The following is a 17,781-nucleotide window of genomic DNA, read 5'->3' as shown; positions in this document are numbered from 1 at the left end:
TGGGCATGAAGACCATCCTCTAACAGATCTGTAACCTAAAGATCGACAATATTTATCTGTTCATTGAAAAGAAAAACCTGTCTTTTTTCCCCTTCAGGAAGCTCAGAAATCGGTCTGCTCTCCCTTCCTCCGTGTTGTGGACTCTGCTGCCTCCCACAGCCCCTCAGACGTGGCTTCATTCAAGCTTCTGCGTTACCTCCAGAGCAGAGTCAAGCAGCTCCGTGTGGACAACCAGGCCTACAGCTGCAGCCCATCGCCTTCAAACACAATCCCTTTAGATTTGTCCGGATCCTATCTTACAACAGTGAGTGCATTGTTTTAGCGACCACTAGCTGCATTCACAGTGGTGATAAACCGTAAACATTAGTAGTTAATGCTCACTGCATCATTTACATTTATAAATGACAACTAGCTCCGTCCTCTAGAGGCACCACAGGAAACAAATCTCAACATCTGGAAGACGCTCGGCACGTCAGGACCTGATTTGATATCCTCAAAGTCTAAATAAATGTATAAGTACTTCTTGAAGAGGAAAAGAAACACTGTAAATGTGGCATTATCATTAACATTTCAATATTACTCCTGTGCTTGCATATTATAGTAAAATACTGGTGTCTCCTTTATAGATCACTCAAGGTCAAGACGTTCCTGGGATTCAGAGTCACTCAATCAGGACAGTCATAAGTTAAGAAACCGTACTGTGTGTGTGTGTGTGTGTGTGTGTGTGTGTGTGTGTGTGTGTGTGTGTGTGTGTGTGTGTGTGTGTGTGTGTGTGTGTGTGTGTGTGTGTGTGTGTGTGACACACACACCAGTAATATATTGTAATGCATTTCAAGCTTTTGTTGCCACAGAAATAAATCAGTTACTGCTTAAGATTGCAGATTTACAAGCAGGTCACAGTGACAAACGCCATGAGTGAAGATCTGGTCATTTAGTTTACGTTCCGGTCTTGAGGCAGTCAGGTTTTTATGGCTTAAAGCTACAATGAACTCTGAATGAGTGATAAACTGACATTTCACTGATGATCATGTGAGTTATGTCAGAGAACCTCGTAAAGCTGGTCTTTGTGGGAATCTTTAGTACAATCATAAATGTTACAAGATGTTAACTTGTAAAATAAAAACATTCTGTAGATAACACAAAATGATGTCATTTGATTTTAATATAACATCTTAGTTAACTTTCTGAAAAAGTCTGTTCTTAATGTAAAATAATCCACTGGGACTGACGCCAGATTTTTTAAAGATGGTTTACCTATAATCACACGTGCACTCCGGCAGTCATTTTCAATTTGTTCGCCAAGCTTCGGTTCACAAGACGCTTCAGCAGAATGTTGAAAAGGGCCGTGTAGGTCTAGTGCCTACAGTATGTATTTGACAACTCTTTTCCTGTTTAATAGAACTTAAGCTTCAGTCTTGTTTTGAGAGCTGGCCTTAACTCAACTGATGAATAAAATCCTCACTCAAGACAATGACTCTACATGACACTAACAATGATATTGGACACACTCAATCTTTTTCCTTCTGTCTGACAAATTGGAGGCTGTTGCATTCAATAACCTAGTTAATTGATTACATTTTTACGAAGCTAATTGTTTTAAATATATATGCCTGTATGGTCACTTGTGGCTTTCCACAGGGGTTAATCCTGGGACTCCTACTCTTCCTGATCTACTGATGAACGCATCACAATGTTCACCCAACAAGAGAACTGCGCTCACGAAATTCCAGCAAAATTTCATCCAATGAAAACAAACTGTGCCATGAGAAATATCTACATGGAGAGCGTGAAAACAAATAAAATGCCAGAACACTCTGTGGCTGGTTGCAAATGTGGTAATGTATATATGAAAATACAATCAAATCATCAAAAAGGTGCATTTCCATGACTTCTTAAAAAGTTTGTCAAAGCTCCAAGATGGCGTACTTGCCCGAGCACTGAAGATAATCTTTCTACCACAACAAGTACAACAGCCAGCAGGAAGTCATGCTGTGAGCAAATGTGAACACGACACACAGGAACAATATTTCATGTCCTGTTAACGATGCCCAGAAGCTGAACATAAAATAAAAAAAGAAATTGCACAAAATTCAGATGCTGCACACTGATGTTTAACGAAGAACTTCATATTTACAGTACATCCGTGTGTTGTTGGCCAGGCTTTGGCAAAAGAATGTACAAATGATCTAATATCTAAGCACATGGGTAAGTTCTGTAAATCAGTATAAAATCGGTTATCCAAGGCTGTCTATAGAACTGGTCAAGGTCTTGAGATCATGACAGTTGTCTTGAAGATTCACATGAATAAAGCTGAATAATTAACTAAACATTTTTGTTACATGTTACATATAGTTGAATGGGATTATGTTAAAAAAAAACTAAACTGCGTGACTGAGAAGCAGAAAATGTCCAAAACAGCACAGTACTCATGTTAAGCCGACATGCCTTGCCAAACTGACCAACTTCATGTGGTTCCGAGTCCTTTAGAGTCCTTTGTGCGACTACATTTCGAGTCTTTTACTTTGGCATGGCTTTTCAAGTCACCGAGCACCATTACATTTCCATGTCCTCCTCCCCAGAGCTGTGGGCCACAGGAAAGATGTAGAGAGAAGATTGTGTGTCTGCGGGTGGACCGGAGGGGCTGAGGGGAATGTGCGGGGTGGGAGATGAACATGGAGTTGGGGGTTGCCGAGATACTGTCTGTTGTTTACGCTGTTTCTGTAAAGAGCCCTTTCGCTTGCGACAGAAGGGATCGTCCGGTGGCCGCCACAACACCAACTCCATACAGGAATGGCTCCTAAAAGTATGAGGAAGAACCAGGTGAGGCAAAAATAAACGGCGCAGGAAAAAATGAAATGTGTCTGGAGCTTTTCAAGTAGGAAACAGCCGAACATGAGTCCTCTAATTCAAGTTACTTCATGAGACATTAAACGTTCCTATAACAGAATTAGGAGAACATACACAGACTGGGCTACTGTGTGCGGTAGGATGTCGCTGATGCCGCGCTGCAGACCCTCCTTCAAACTGTCAGACATCACCAACACCGGCCGTCTCGGGGCTGGCTCTAAATCCAGATCTTCGTCCTCATCATCATCCTCCAGTGTTATTCTGTGATTAAGAAATAAAAGGGTACAGTGTGTGCTGATATAGCTGCAATGTGTGAAGGTGAATGCAAATGAAAGTACAGCCGTGTCTGTGGACTATGCAGCATTAACTTGATATTGGTTAGTGGTGTTAATTACTTCAGAATGATTAATCAAGTATTTCTTTAAAACAAAATCCTAAAGTCCAAACAAATGTTATCAAACACTTGAGCATTTTTAAACATGTTTTGATACATTTTAAACTATTATTCCTTTAGACATTAGAGCTGTGACCCACTCAAGATAATACTTTTGTCCCGTAACAATAATATGGTCAGAAAAGAAATGCTAATATTAAATAATCCCACATATATATAGTTTCTTAACAGGGAATCAAAGTTACACTAAACAAACCCTTAAAGAATAAGCATAGCTAATATGAGGAAGGATTTTTGGGGGCATACGGTGTCAGTTTGAGGTCTAATTCTAACAAGCAAGCAATCAGATAGTTGGCAATGTTTGCAACATTTTGCACACACTGCATAATGCCGACCTGTCTTCGATCTCCTGCAGTTTCCTCTGAGCTGCCTCGATCTCCATGCAGGAGCTCTCTACCTCAGAGCGGGGAAGCGCAGAGGAGGGCTGCGGCAGAGTCGAGCTCTGAGATGCAGGACAGGGCTGCGGAAGTGCAGGCGCAGGAGGGCGGCTGTCAGCTGGAGGCCAGTCATGACGAGGGCGAGTGTTCGAGTTCTCTGGAATGTCCACTTCTGCCTCGAACATCAACCTCCTCCTTTTAGCAGTGCATCCCCTGAGAAAACATCATGGTATTAATCACAACTCTAACTCTAATCCAAGCATGGTCAGTAAGACTGCATCTCTCACTTACTCATCTTCAACTCTCCTCCTGTGCTTCCTGAGGGACCTCGTCTCCCAGCTGCTCCGGGAAGAGAGGGACACATGTCAAAACACAACATGTCAGGTTTAGACTGAAATGATATTTAAAGTGCCGCTATTGTATTTGTGACGGTTGCACGGTCTGCTACATACTTGTTCGATAGAGTTGCTCTCTGTAGGTGACCAGACGTACTTGGAGATCCGAGGTCAAATTCAGGAAGGCTTGTGGGGCCTGAAAATGAATACATGGCTGGCAGAAACCCCAGTTCACTGCTTGTGGGAGCAGGATGATGCATGATGATCCAGTCGGTGAAATGTTGTGAAGAGACACACGGGTACATAAATCTATCCAATCTGGAAGATCAATATTGACACCAATCAGGTGAGCTGTTAAAAGGCATTTTCTGAAACCTAACGTTACATGACGCACAAGTTAAAAATCTGTTTACACCAGGACAGGCTGATTATCTAGATAGCTAGCTTACATGGCCACCGTTACATACAACGTTCACCTTAGTGTGACGCTACAAATAAAGCTGTGAGTTACACACAGCTGCGGCTTCAATAAGTAAACCAGACACATGACGTTGTAGCGTTAGCAGACTGACCTGTGCAGCTGCCCTGCCCCTTCGTGTTTTTGTTGTGGATGTTTAGCGTTAGCTCCGTCAGTTCACATTGTTTTCCTTTGGAATAATCCCATTAGCACACAGCAACAGCGTCGGCATGCGCAGGTCTTACTGACTGATTACTAACACCGCCTGCATTAAAGGTCCTGTAGTGTGAACTGTTTGAATGGTGGGCTGGGTTACACTTAACTCAGCTAGCTAGTTTACTAACAAAGTGAGTTACGCGTCGCGCCAGAAGAGTCGTCAAGATTCTAGAAAGTGCGTATGTTACGTCAGTTGAATTGTGGGAATTGTAGTTAACGTTCCTGAAGACAAACGACTCGGCTACAACAACGTTTGTGTTGAACACTCTGTCAGATTCAGAAGCAAAGTTAGCGTTTTTGTTGAAGCGTTAGCAACGGTTGTTTCTACTTAGGCTGACGAGGTCAGCTTTCATTCCAGAAGACGATATGTGTGAAGCAAGATAGACACCTGCCTCTTGCTTTGTGTGCTTCTATTACCAAAGAGTATATGCGATTGACAAGAAAGTTGCCCCCACATCCTGTTTCTGACCCAGCCAATAGCTCGTTGACCCTCTCGCTTGTTTCATCGCTTTGTCATCTCAAATGACGAGTCATGTGACAGTGAGACGCCAGAAGTTGTTGTCTCTACCGCTGGTCTCAGCTCAGCTCTAGTTCTTCACACTGGAGTTACTCTCTGAGCAGGTAAGACAAATACCGTCAAACTGCAATTCAAAGAAGTTTCTTGATCTCACAATTAAAGTGTTGTTACTTTAACCTTCTAGGCCAGGGGTATTCAATTAAAGTTCAGTGAGGTCCGGTTAGAGAGCATTTCCTCATCCAAAGGTCTGGAACACCGAATAATGTCTTAACTTGCGCAATGATTTAGTCCCGTGTATATTGAAGTAGCCATCAGTTGTATTAACGTCTGTATGTAGTCAACATCTGGCTGTCAAATCAAATAAAGAAAGTTCAATTGAATAATATCTAAACAATATTTATTGTCAGATTTCAAATTGAACTGGATTAATTATAAATAATATTAACTCTAATAATAAATAAATGTTCTCTTATTTCAAGTGAAATAGGCTTAGTTAAAAAATAAAATACATATCAGTAAGCTTTTGAAAAATGTGACTCTTAAAATAAAGTACTTCATTTTCGAAAAATGAATTTAACTGAATTGTCTTTGCCCTGCAGCTTTAAAAGTGTGAGGTGTGAAGTGGTCAATCAAAAAAGCCACGATATATTGTCATCTTCTAAAAAGAGTAATTAGTGTGCAGGGACTTTATCTGTGGTTATTAAACCACTTGTTTCACCTCTATTCCTCTGTTAACATCAGTGTTGGGCAGTGTGTGTGTGCAAATGTCACTGGAGTTGCGACGCTTATAGGAATATATGATTTACAACGCATGTAATTGGTATGAAAATAGAAGCGCTCTGTTAGAATTTATTAATGATCAATTATCGTTTTTAGGTCCGGGTCCGCATACAAAGGCGTTTGGGTCCGGAACCGGACCACCTATTAGTGACCCCTGTTCTAGGCGAATATATTGATTTATTTCCACTGTTTGTTATCAAATAGGTTGCCCAGAATGCTGTCCTTGGTCATAATCGCAAGCCTACTGGCTTTAGCCTCAGGCAAACCATGTGGTAAGTTGTTTTTTTTATTTAAAAATATATATAAATCCAGTTATCACCAATCACTGTTTGGACCCTGGAAATAACCCAGTTTACAAATACACTGACTCACTGGTTTACACTGATTTTGCAATTGCCGACTTCATGCCTTTGAATGGACTTTGTCTTGCTTGCTCATTGACAAAAGTTCTGCGATTGTCAAATTACAGAGAATGTGGTCATCTGTCTGGTCTTGTAAAACATCACAGAGAGAAGTTAAAGAAATTTCAATGCTTTGTTTAGGTTCCAAATATCTTAAGTCTTCACAGTCTTTGTTTCCTCTTGAGACTGCTGATGCTGTAGTTCTGGTTTTGCAATGCTCTAAAAGTTCATGTTGATGTCAGCAAGGGAGTTACTGAATACAAGGTTTTACGTCTGTGGACAAAACGTTTTTTCTTTTAATATTCTAATCCAGATACTGAAGGATCCAACAGTGAGTTGTACCTGTCACTCAATAAGAATCTCCTTCGCTCTCTGGAGACACAGGAAGGACTCCCCAATCCCAGTGTCCACTTGGCATTACGGCTTTCTAATTACCACAACCTGGCCAAGGAGAGCGAACACCTGAATAGACTGAAAAACAATTTGCACAATGACATTCAAAGGTATTGCACGGTTTGACAAAAGGAATGCTATTTTAAATCCGTTTGTCCACTGAACTGATATTTGTCCTTTCTGTTCTCACCTGAACCTGAGTGTCCTTTGTGTTTTTCTCAGTTCTCTCTCGAACAGCCAGTCTGTTACCGGCCTCTTAGCGCTGTACACTCTGGCTCTGAAGTCCTCCTGCTATGACCTCAACACGATCACCTTCACAGTCAGTGAGAAGAGTGAGACGCTGCTGACACACCTGAAGAAGCAGATGGAAGACGAAAAACAGCATATTGCATGTAAGTTTTCCTTTGACCTTTTGGAGACTAATAAAAATCATAAATCATAAAAAGTGTTCACCATCCTGTTTAACTTTGAGATGCAAAATGAGTTCAGTGTTTATTTAGTGTGGTTATTAGTTTGTAAAAGTGTAAAAACTCAACGAACAGAAAATCCTGTTTGGAATATTTCAGGCTGAGTTGGTTCAATAAAATGAAACAATTAAAACTTTTCCTAAACTATAAATTAAGTATTTATGGTCAATACATCTTATTTTTTATAATTGCTCTACTTTAGCTTCATAGTTGTGATGTCTCTACTTTGTCTAAGAATTCTTTAGTGACCGTTTTTATGTCAGTTTTGATGGAATTGGTTAATAGAGCAACTCTCGACTAATTTCATCCAAACTGAAATAGGGAGAAAAGAAAGTACCTTTTCAGTTCTTGTACATTTCTTGGATTCTTACTGTGAAGTCATGTTTTCATATAATTTGGTTTCTCTTCTCCTTTGTGCAGTCAGCCACCGCCCTTTGACCAACTATTACCAGTACTCTCTGGGTGTGCTTGCTCTTTGCACGAGCGGCATCAGGGTCAACAACCATGTCAGCAACAAGCTCATCAAGGCAGTAGAACTTGAACTCTTCAAACATGGAGACTCTGAGAGTATTGGTGAGCGTAACCTGCCTACTTTTTTTTCTTCTTTTAGCTGTCAAACAAGTGTTTTTAGTTTGCTTTACATGTAGAGTTATTTTTAAAACGGGTAAATTCCATAAAGTTACCTGAGATTCATTTTTTCTAGTGGGTCACCTCACAGAAAATAGTTTTTATGTGAGAAGAATCCAGCAAACATGGTTGGTGACAACCTAGATTCTTGTTTTGTTTTTCTTGTGCTTCACGTTAAACTCTCACTATATCTGTCTAACACACACATATGTTATCCTACTCTCGGGCCCTAGATACCTATGCCATGGCTGGAATGGCCCTCCAGTGTGTGAAGGACGCTGGTTCTCACGTGCAGAACGCTGCTGAGCTCGACACAGCCCTCAGCAAGATCAAGCAGAAGCTCCTGGCCTCTCGTAGGACCGACGGTCATATCGGCAATGAGTTCAGCACAGGCCTCGCAGTGCAAGTAAGAATCTTTTTCCTCATGTTTTTGTTCAGCTTCCTTCGTCTCTTTCACTGCATGAGACCTTGCAGAACAACATCTTTGCAGCTTTTGACATACTCATTTGTTGTGTTCAAGGCCTTAATAGCAATGGGCAGCCAAGTTGCAGAGTGCGCTGCCTCAATGGAGGCCATGAGGACGGACGCCAGAAGCAACACATACCACAACCCCATGGCCATCTCTCAGATCCTTCCAGCTCTCCAGCAGAAATCCTACCTGACTGTTAAAAGCAAGGAGTGCCTCAATGAGGACGGTATGTGCGGCATTATGTCTACTCCCCGTGGTCACTGTGATTTCAAATTGTGTCCGTATTGTCACTGTTTGTGTCATGGTGGCCTTGCAGACACTCTGGTGCTGGAGCCCATAGATCCTGTGGTGGTTTTACCAAGTGAGTCCAAGGTGACTGTGATGGTGGAGGTGGTGGCGTCCAGCGGGGCCGCCGCTGTTTACTCTGTGGATGCAACGAAGGGGAGCTCTCTGTTGGAGGCCCTTGAACTTCTCAAGGTTAAAAATGTTGGCTTCACGTGAGTTCATATGATGTACCATTTTAAAGTTGTTGTTTTTTTTAAGTATGATTGCCTACATTTAGTAATACTTGATGCTGTTTGACAGGTTTGAGAAGGAGTCCAGCCTGTGGGGACCCTTCTTAAGCATGGTGAACGGAGAGCAGGCCAGACAGAGCGACCGCAGATACTGGCACCTCTCCTCTGATGGCACTGCACTCAGTCAGGGTGAGGACACAAACACACACACACACACACACACAATCTTGTGACTCACTTCTAGAGCATTCACTGCATTTATTTGAGCCACTGCTTTAATTTCACTTTGGCATCACAATTATGTCTTTTTCTCCCCCAGGTGTCAATGATTTCAAGATTGAGGCTGCTCAGAAGATAACCATCAAAAACACGAGCTACTAGTCGGTCACTGCTGATGCAACAGTGATTGATGAGGATCAAAAGCAGTTCAATCTGGAATTTTTTCTACTATTTGTTGTTTAAACCAGTGATTGTACTTAATTTGTCTGATGCCATCATCTTTGAATAAATGGTCACACTGGTTTCACAGGATGTTTTGCATTTCAAGTAGGTTTGAAGCTTGATTAAAAGTGTAATTTAGAATGAATTGAGCTCACGTTGCTGTGAATATTCTAACTTTAGTATGTCCATTTTAACACTTTTTCCTAATTATTAAATGAGTGTGAAATGTTAGCGTGATTGTGCTTTTTTAAACAAATTTAAAAAAAAGTTGTAATGGCTTTTAAAATGAAGTTTCTGTAGGTTTGTGTTTTGTTACAGACTATATATAAATATAAAACTTATAAGTTATTTGATTGAATGGTTAATGAGCAAAATTAAATCTTGGAAATAAAGCACTGATTTTTTCACAAGTCACATTGTTAGAGGGAAAAGTGAAGTTGAGATAAATTCTTCACCTTGAAATTTCACAAATATACTTAAAGAGGAAAACAACATATTAGGTCGAATGATTTTCTGCATAAACAAATATAACTGATGACCTCAATCATCTGAGGAAGTGTGAGGGCTAACAAGTATTTCCGGGTTACAAAGAGCCTCGTATTAAATGTTTTGCCATTGTATTTACACACAGCACAGTTTACTTTTTATTTGTACGTTAAACGTAAATAAAATAATGTTGTCATTTGCCACCAATTTTATGTTCAAACGGGCGGGATATGGTTTATCAAAATGCTTTTATTGCGAAGGTACAGAACTCGACACCGGAAGTAATATCTGTTGTTACTGTTTGTAGCATTTGTGCACAATTTCTTATTAACTAAACTTAATAATTTTACTCCCCAGCATCTAATGTGTGAAACGACAGGGTGAGCGCTATGGGAACACACGATATATCGGCGTAAATTGCAAACACATTTAGCCGTAAATCTTTTATCACAAACTAAAACTCGTGTTGGCTTACATCATGGAGAGGAGGAGCTAACGTTAGCTACCATGCTATGAGCTTAACACAGCGCTAATGTAAAGTCGTATTCACTTCCATCAGTTAGCACCATAGACTGTATAGTTGTTTTGTAGTTGTACGGATGTCTGTCACAATGTCTGCCATCTATCGATGCGTTCTGTTCAACCGTGTCTCCAAGTGTAACACTAGCTGGATACAGGTCGTGAGATTTGGGTACAATGTGCCTCCTCCTCAGTGGATGACACCGGACATCCTCAGGCAAGGTGGAAACGCAGCCATATCACGGACAACTAACCTAAGTAACGTTACGATGGCTAATAAGTCAAGGAAGCGCAGTGGTTCTTGTTCGAGGTGCCTGTCAAATTCAACAGAGGATGCAGCAACTCGAGTGAAGAGGGTTTCTATCGAGGGCAACATCGGTAAAATCAGTGACGTTATAGTAACACTTATTTTCAAAGTAAGCGCTTGTTTTGTCCCACGCTAATGATATGCTGATATGTGGTCTCCAGCTGTAGGAAAGTCGACCTTTGCAAGACTCCTGCAGTCCGCTTGTCCAGACTGGGAGGTGGTGGCAGAACCTGTGAGCAAGTGGCAGAACATTGACAGCGGGGCCGTAAAGGTGCGCGCACACTTACCGACCTTAACATCCTTTCCCAACAACAACCAAAAGGGAAGCCAAGCTCACCGTCTCGTGTCTTTGACAGGGGACAGACGCGTCCCCCCAGACGACCGTCAGCAACCTGCTGCAGATGATGTACCAGGACCCTCAGCGCTGGTCGTACACATTTCAGACATTTTCCTGCATGAGCCGTCTGAGGACGCAGCTGCAGCCTCCTCCGGCTCGCCTGCTCAGCTCAGAGCGAACACCTGTCCAGGTGTATGAGCGCTCCATCTACAGCGACAGGTGGGTGAGCGAGTCAGGATAAGGAACAGGCTAGTGAAAATGAAATCAGGTCAGCGGAAGTAGTTTTGAGAAGACCCGCGAGACCCCATAATCTATATGAGAAGATAATGCTTAGAAGGAAATGGCTGTAAGTCATTTATGAGCTACTTAACTTGCAAACGCATTGTCCTTGCTTGTTTTGAACTTGACTCTGTCGTCCTGTCAGATACATCTTTGCCCTGAACATGTTTGAGCTGGGTTGTATCAACTCGACAGAGTGGGCAGTCTACCAGGACTGGCACTCCCTCCTGGTGGAACAGTTTGGACACCAGGTGGAGCTGGAGGGCATTATCTACCTCAGAGCGCCACCAAAGGTATGAACACAAGAGATGTCATGTTGGCTTAAAAAAAAAAATACAATTCATTCGGCAACTTGTGAGGAAAAAGATGTTTGCAGCACATCCTTATTTGTTATCTTGTGGTAGTTGCCTGTGTTGTATTATTGGTCCTGTTCCACGATATCACAAAATTACCAAATTGACATTTGACCAATTCCATCTTGAAAAAGACACCAACGCATTGTACCCTTTTGTTGTTTGTCAGAAATGTATGGAGCGTCTGGGGCGCCGGGGAAGGCCAGAAGAGAAAGGAGTGGAACTGGACTATCTGGATAAGCTGCATGATCAACATGAGAGGTGGCTTGTGGAGAAGAGCACTGAGTGAGTGCTAATGAGGGCGTGTCCCTTTGTTGTCCTCTTCAGACTTCTATGTTTTAGAATATTTTCAGTGAAGAGAGGTCACTCTCTTCTCAGCAATTATGAAGATGAAAGAATTTACCGTGAGGACATTACACTTAAAATTAATATTTATCTGTTATGATCAGTACATGATCCAACCAGCACCAGTGGTGCTACAGCCACTGTGTTACAGGACGCTCTACGGATGCCTGTTTGTCCATTACCATTTTAAATGCCTTTCCTCGCAGCTGTTTGTTGCTCGGGGCCGAGAACAGATGACGGTCAGCAGTGTGTGGTCTGACGTGGTCGGTGTAACACAGCTCAACTTTCTCTTTTCAGATTACATTTTGAGAAGTTGAAACAGATACCTGTGTTGCAACTGGATGCCAGTGTGGAGTTTCAGAGTGACCCAGAGGTGCAGGAGGAATTTATACGAAAGGTATGTTTATTTATTGCACTGACATAATAGCTGCTACCAAGTTAAACCACACGAGGGCCTCGTCCTAAGGTTTGAGATCTCATTTCTCATCCTCGCAGTCTTTGATCCAATCAGAATCATTTACGTTTTCTGATCTGACGTTGGATGTGTTTCGAGTCTCTGATCCATCGGGATCCTAAAATATCTTTTTCGTACACAGATGGAAAACTTCTTCGCTGCTTTATGAGAGTCAGCTACCATCACCAGTGGGAAACAGATGGGACCAGTCAGACCTCAGTCACCTGTGTTAACTTACATATAATACACACACACCTCTCATAGAGTGAAGGAAATATAAAGTAATATTAAAGGTTTTCTCTTTTTGAGAAGTTGCAGGACCACGTTTTTTTTTTCTGTATTCAAATGTCTTACCTCCTAAATAAACTGTTCGATTGTTAAATTTGTTCTGCTTTTATTGTTTGCGTGTTAATGTTTTGAGATTCACTGGGTGGTTAAAGTTAGTTGTTGCACTGTACTGTTTATTCCACTTGAAATCAAAACTAAGTCTGTGCTGTCACTTCTATGACCATTTGGAAACAGTTTAGTTTTTGTATCTGTTACTGTTTTACACACTCTTGACTGACAACGAACAAGAAAATAAGCATTTTAAGTATTCTATTTGTTGTCTGTTAATAAATAAAAACTATCTAATTCTTGTTATGTATTTCCATCTTTCATTCCTAGTTTCTGTGTGTGTGACATAACTTTTGCCATTGATACTAAACAGAAAGGTGCTAATGGCTGTACAGCATTTAAAGTGTTATTTGTTAATGGATTTTTACATTTCAAAAGGATTTGGCTCCTGAGTGAGTATAAAAGGCCGGGCGGTTTGACAGGACAATGACCTTGGCTAAATGTTTTCTTTTTCTCCCCCTCCGGTGTGCTCTGATGATCAGAGAGGCTGTTCAGATGCCTGGAGTGATCAGGGGTCATCAAAGGGCAGCTGTCCACTATAAAGGGGCCTGTCTGGAGCTCCGTCTGCACATAGCATCATTTCAGCCCGAGACCAGCTGCAGGAAGGAAGGAGCTCTTTGCCTCTCTCTCATTATTGTCGGAGTAGATTTTGTTTGTTTCAGTTAAAATGGAAGCCAGAGTCCTGACAGTTTTCTGCACACTCCTCGTCTGTTTTTTTGGATCGGTTTTCTCCACACAGGGGCACAGATATTTGAAAGACCTCAAGTCCAGTTTAGCGTTCAGAAATCTCTCATTTAATCACCGCAGCAGATATCCTCAATACATGATGCAGCTGTACCGCTCCTTCAGGACCGTCGATTTCTCACCGTCATTAGCTGTCAACCCCGCTGCAATGCAAGGTCCCAACACGTCAGCGCACAGTTCTGACTCTGTCCTAAGTCTGATGGCCAAAGGTGAGTAAGCAGTTTAATTTTCATGTGTTTTTCCCCCCAATGATTATCTGCATCACTGGGTATACAGCACGTTACATAGTGTTAGTTTCTCCTCAGTGTACTCCGTTCTCCAGCAGCTCTTTGGTTGGTGCATTATCAGTGTTATCAGACCCTCCCTTTTTACAACCCAGCAAGTGTCAAAATGCTTATTCGACTTTAAAGGCTTTCTCTGTTTTATGTGAGAGGGTGTGTATATTAGCCCTCAGACGTCCTTGCACAGGGGGGTTCAATACACATCCTGTTTCTGTTCACCCTCCCACTGCAGTGTTTTGACATTTGTCCAGGGGTCTGGTTTGACCAGAAACCTCTAGACTGCTGTGTGTGTGTGTGTGACTCGTGAGTTCTCATTTACATGTGATGTCTCATTTTTAGGTTGCCATCAAGTGGGAGACAGATGGACAGTCACGTTTGACATGTCATCCATCTCTACTAGTGAGCTTGTCCAGCTGGCAGAACTTCGGATCAGACTCCCTGCTTTCTCCGGCTCTAAGCGTGCCACTGTGGATTTATATCACTCCAGAAAGCAGAGTTGTGACCTGGACAGCGCATCGTGCCAGGATGAGCAACTGTTCTTGGGGAGTTTTGGCACATCAGCCAGCAGCACAAAGAAAGGTTGGAAGGTTTTTAATGTGACGGCTCTGTTAAAATACTGGCTGTACCAGGGAGAAGGAGTGTCCAGCCAGGAGGCCTCAGGACAACCTGAGGCGGACCATGGGAGCGGTGCTGGGGATAGAGGTGAGATCGCTGACGAGTCCCTCCTCAAGAATTTGGGATTGAGGCGAAGAAAAATACACCACACAACCACGAACAGGGTCATGATGGTGATCTTCTCCAAACATAACCTGCCCCAGGAAGGCCATACAGCGTACAGTCTCATTCACACTGTAGAGAACTCCAAGTATGTGACGATGGACAGAGCCAGCAGTGACAGTCAAAGTCGTCGTCACAAAAGGAACAGAATGGAGAGGATGAGGGTGGCTGCAGGAGCTTCACCCACGCCTGCGGCAGCAGCAGCGCCGGCCCAGAGGCCTCTGTGTCGGAAGGTAGACATGTGGGTGGACTTTGAACACATCGGCTGGGACGAGTGGATTGTGCACCCAAAGCGCTACAATGCATTTCGCTGTGAGGGAGAGTGTCCCACACCACTGGATGAGTCCTTTAACCCGACCAACCATGCATACATGCAGGTGAGATGACAATCTGATTTCTCGTTTAACTCTTTAGGATCTTAAATAATGTTTTTTTGCATAGTCACTGGTTAGGCTCAGTCTGTGGGGACTTGGCTTGGAAACGGCCAGCTACCAGTCCAGCACGGCCTGTGGACGGGTAGCTGGAGAGGTGCAAGTTCACCTCCTGGGCACTGTGGAGTTGCCCTTGAGCAAGGCATTGAACCCCCAAAAAGTTCGGGGCCAGTTCCATCACTCAAACATCTGTCCGAGTGCATGTCTAAGGGTCCTGTGTGTACATGTGTGTATTTCGGGCCTGTGTGTGTAAATAATCGAGGTCCCTCTGGGATTTATGAAGTCATTTTCTTCTTCTTATTCATGTCCACTACTCATATTTTTCAGAGCCTCTTGCAACATCACCATCCAGAAAGAGCGTCCTGCCTGTCCTGCGTGCCAACGCGCCTCAGCCCGCTCTCCATGCTGTACTACGAGAACGATGACTTGGCCCTGCGGCATCACGAGGACATGATTGTTGAAGAGTGTGGCTGTCACTGAAGGCCAGCACATCACTGGGTTCACTGCAGCGACAAGAGCAACTATTGACGGAGCATAATCTTCAACTTTAATTCAACTGCTTATCTCTACTGTCTTCTCTGTCTTACAACAAATGACAGGATATGTCTGTTAAGTTTGAATGACAATATATTTCATCCATACTGGGTGGTACACAATAGTTTATATCTTTAGTATTAACAGCCCTGTTGTGCCAATGTTATTTGTTGTATCTATTTATACATTATAATGTATTTGTACATAAAATATGAAAGCATATATTAAAACAATATATTTTGATATGTTTGTGATGTTTTGTTTTTTTGGATGGATTTTAGAAGTTTGAATATATTATTTGAATATTGGGTACTAATTCTCTATTGAATTTATGAACTCTAAACATATATGAACTCTTTGAAAGCTTTCAAATTGCAAAGCTTAGCTTAAATTGACCACAGGAAATTTTAAAGAGGGGAACTTGCACATCAATTTAGAAGGTTTTCAAAGTAAAATATATCAGTGCTATTGATACACGATTAAGTATTCCATTGCTTATGAGATTTAAATCTTTATGGCCATTGTTAACTTCCATGTTCCACTTTGTACTCTCACATGCACTCGACAATTACATTTTCTTTTGTCGTTTGTAATGTATTGATATTATATTTCATATCTTGTAAAAACATCTTGTCACTAATATTTTACGTAGTCAGCTTATGAATATTCATTTTATGTTCTCTGTAATATTGTAATATTATACAGGTGGAGGCTTCAGATAAGCCCAGTTGGCTTTTTGCCTCTTCCTGTACTGTGATATTTATTTATTTCTGTTATGTTTGTTTATTTTTATTTTATTGTTTAAATTGTGCAAAATAAATAAACTAAACTAAACTATGATTAGTGACGTTTTAATACATGTATGCAGGATAGGACACTTTAAGCCAGTTTTTTATCTGGATTTAATCTGTAGTGGTTTCTAATGAATGTCTCAGCAGCAGCAGCTATTCTATCGAATGAAGTACACACAAAAAGCACTAAACAGAGGCTCAACCTATTCATAGATACTCATCCACACCGTAATCCCACTTGTCCTCTCTGACTTGTGACCAGCTAGCATTTTAGTGTATTTGCCTTCTTCACCTCCAATCCACATCTTTGGGCCTTTTACAGCACACACATCATCAGAGGTCATTAGTGTCCTTTCTGGCCAGGCTTCTTTTGTTGATTGTGATCAAACAGGCAGGTCAAGAGTAACAACACAGAAGTATACTGACGAATGGGCCAATGGGGGAGAGAAAAGCAGTAGCACTTGTTTATTTGGAGGAGGGGGCAGGGGGTGTCAGGAAGCAGAGGTGACAAGGGGAGATTCAGACCCCAAACAAACAGAGCAGTGAGGGAATAGAGAGAGTCCACGTCTAGATGGTGAAGCTACTGTGGAGGAAAGACAGGATGGACTGGAACTGATCAGCTGAAACCGTTCAATCCACACTTCCACCCAAATAAGACCAGACAAGACCAGTTCTCTCACACCTTTCAGTCGAATTCCCCTAATGCCATACAATGGTCTGGCCAGTTGATGATGCCAGAGAGCTACATGCTTACACTATCACAAATGGTATTATGTGCTTATTTATGCTCACTTAAACAACTGTAAATGATCCACTCTATTGTTTGTACTTATAAGTTCTACAATAACCATATCCAGTTCAAGCCCATTTGCAATAATGAAGCTGATGTGGTACTTCGAACAAGTGTCCAGAGAAACACATGTCACATGTCATCACCTCCAAATCACGTGTCAGTTCTCACACTCCATCCTGAACAAACCTTTCCGTCCAAAACACGCTGGTGGTCAGGTCACTGCACTCTTACTTTACAGGAAAATTAAAACTGATGAAATGGGTACTGCAAGCAACTTTTACACCTCAAAATAGTAAGTCAGTAGTGAACAGACCAATGAACAAGTACTTGTATTCAGGCCATTTTGCCTTAATGAGAGGGGAGAGAAAGCCAGGGGTCGACATGCAACAAACCGGGCCGCTGCGGTCAGGACGTGGCGCCCGCTCTACCACATCTGATAGTTAATTGTCCTATTCGATTTTTACTTGCACATCTTTTGCACAACAGGAAGTTGAACAACACAGTTCAGTGCAATAATGTCTCAGTTGTCCTGGGACATCCATTATTCAGAAGCACTTATATAATACACCCATCAGAGGGAAAGCCTGGTAAGCTACTTCAGAATGAACCCAACTATGGCACAGTGAAGCACGAAAGGTGACAGCAACAGAGGTGGAAT

General features: G+C 42.1%; 4 protein-coding genes across 6 annotated transcripts; 3 read left to right on the top strand and 1 right to left on the bottom strand.

The window, feature by feature from the left end:
* Positions 1-1,280: 1,280 nt before the first annotated feature.
* Positions 1,281-11,082, bottom strand: ccdc117 (coiled-coil domain containing 117). 3 transcript variants are annotated; one of them, XM_079161502.1, is made up of 8 exons: positions 10,946-11,082; positions 6,968-7,129; positions 6,727-6,855; positions 4,131-4,331; positions 3,970-4,017; positions 3,637-3,891; positions 2,962-3,108; positions 1,281-2,797 (listed from the first exon to the last, which is right to left on the bottom strand). In XM_079161502.1, the coding sequence occupies exons 4-8, from the start codon at positions 4,316-4,318 to the stop codon at positions 2,554-2,556; spliced, it is 882 nt and encodes a 293-aa protein (XP_079017628.1). In that variant the 5' UTR covers positions 4,319-4,331; positions 6,727-6,855; positions 6,968-7,129; positions 10,946-11,082; the 3' UTR covers positions 1,281-2,553. The 3 variants fall into 3 exon arrangements, with proteins under 3 accessions (XP_079017628.1, XP_079017629.1, XP_079017630.1); XM_079161503.1 differs by lacking the exon at positions 6,727-6,855; XM_079161504.1 differs by lacking the exons at positions 6,727-6,855; positions 6,968-7,129; positions 10,946-11,082 and adding an exon at positions 4,586-5,148.
* Positions 5,169-9,523, top strand: tcn2 (transcobalamin II). Its single transcript, XM_079161500.1, has 10 exons — positions 5,169-5,307; positions 6,188-6,255; positions 6,698-6,887; positions 7,000-7,169; positions 7,665-7,817; positions 8,105-8,277; positions 8,392-8,566; positions 8,657-8,837; positions 8,926-9,044; positions 9,175-9,523. Exons 2-10 carry the CDS (start codon positions 6,198-6,200, stop codon positions 9,234-9,236), a joined length of 1,281 nt encoding a protein of 426 aa, XP_079017626.1. The 5' UTR covers positions 5,169-5,307; positions 6,188-6,197; the 3' UTR covers positions 9,237-9,523.
* On the top strand, positions 9,999-12,933 carry LOC306697529 (deoxycytidine kinase 2-like). Its single transcript, XM_079161501.1, has 7 exons — positions 9,999-10,679; positions 10,770-10,879; positions 10,965-11,164; positions 11,370-11,517; positions 11,747-11,862; positions 12,220-12,319; positions 12,519-12,933. Exons 1-7 carry the CDS (start codon positions 10,382-10,384, stop codon positions 12,543-12,545), a joined length of 999 nt encoding a protein of 332 aa, XP_079017627.1. The 5' UTR covers positions 9,999-10,381; the 3' UTR covers positions 12,546-12,933.
* A 506-nt stretch (positions 12,934-13,439) lies between these two features.
* Positions 13,440-15,485, top strand: spaw (southpaw; the record flags this gene model as incomplete). Its single annotated transcript, XM_079160499.1, has 3 exons — positions 13,440-13,725; positions 14,137-14,951; positions 15,333-15,485. 3 exons carry the CDS (start codon positions 13,440-13,442, stop codon positions 15,483-15,485), a joined length of 1,254 nt encoding a protein of 417 aa, XP_079016625.1.
* Between the last annotated feature and the right edge of the window lie 2,296 nt (positions 15,486-17,781).

This window comes from Pholis gunnellus (assembly GCF_910591455.1).
Source record: "Pholis gunnellus genome assembly, chromosome: 6".
In the NCBI taxonomy this organism is placed as follows: domain Eukaryota; kingdom Metazoa; phylum Chordata; class Actinopteri; order Perciformes; family Pholidae; genus Pholis; species Pholis gunnellus.
Note: the sequence above shows the minus strand (reverse complement) of the source record. Positions and strands in the feature narration are given on the sequence as shown.

Excerpts from the sequence above, each read along its gene's own strand:
- ccdc117 (XM_079161502.1), bottom strand. The coding sequence starts at position 4,318 with ATGTACCCGTGTGTCTCTTCACAACATTTCACCGACTGGATCATCATG. Across the intron at positions 3,109-3,636 it reads CTGCAGGAGATCGAAGACAG|AATAACACTGGAGGATGATG; the intron begins GTCGGCATTATG and ends TCTTAATCACAG. Across the intron at positions 2,798-2,961 it reads CACACAGTAGCCCAGTCTGT|GAGCCATTCCTGTATGGAGT; the intron begins GTATGTTCTCCT and ends TCATACTTTTAG.
- tcn2 (XM_079161500.1), top strand. The coding sequence starts at position 6,198 with ATGCTGTCCTTGGTCATAATCGCAAGCCTACTGGCTTTAGCCTCAGGC. Across the intron at positions 6,888-6,999 it reads TTGCACAATGACATTCAAAG|TTCTCTCTCGAACAGCCAGT; the intron begins GTATTGCACGGT and ends TGTTTTTCTCAG. Across the intron at positions 8,278-8,391 it reads GCACAGGCCTCGCAGTGCAA|GCCTTAATAGCAATGGGCAG; the intron begins GTAAGAATCTTT and ends GTTGTGTTCAAG.
- LOC306697529 (XM_079161501.1), top strand. The coding sequence starts at position 10,382 with ATGTCTGTCACAATGTCTGCCATCTATCGATGCGTTCTGTTCAACCGT. Across the intron at positions 10,680-10,769 it reads TTCTATCGAGGGCAACATCG|CTGTAGGAAAGTCGACCTTT; the intron begins GTAAAATCAGTG and ends TGTGGTCTCCAG. Across the intron at positions 11,518-11,746 it reads ACCTCAGAGCGCCACCAAAG|AAATGTATGGAGCGTCTGGG; the intron begins GTATGAACACAA and ends GTTGTTTGTCAG.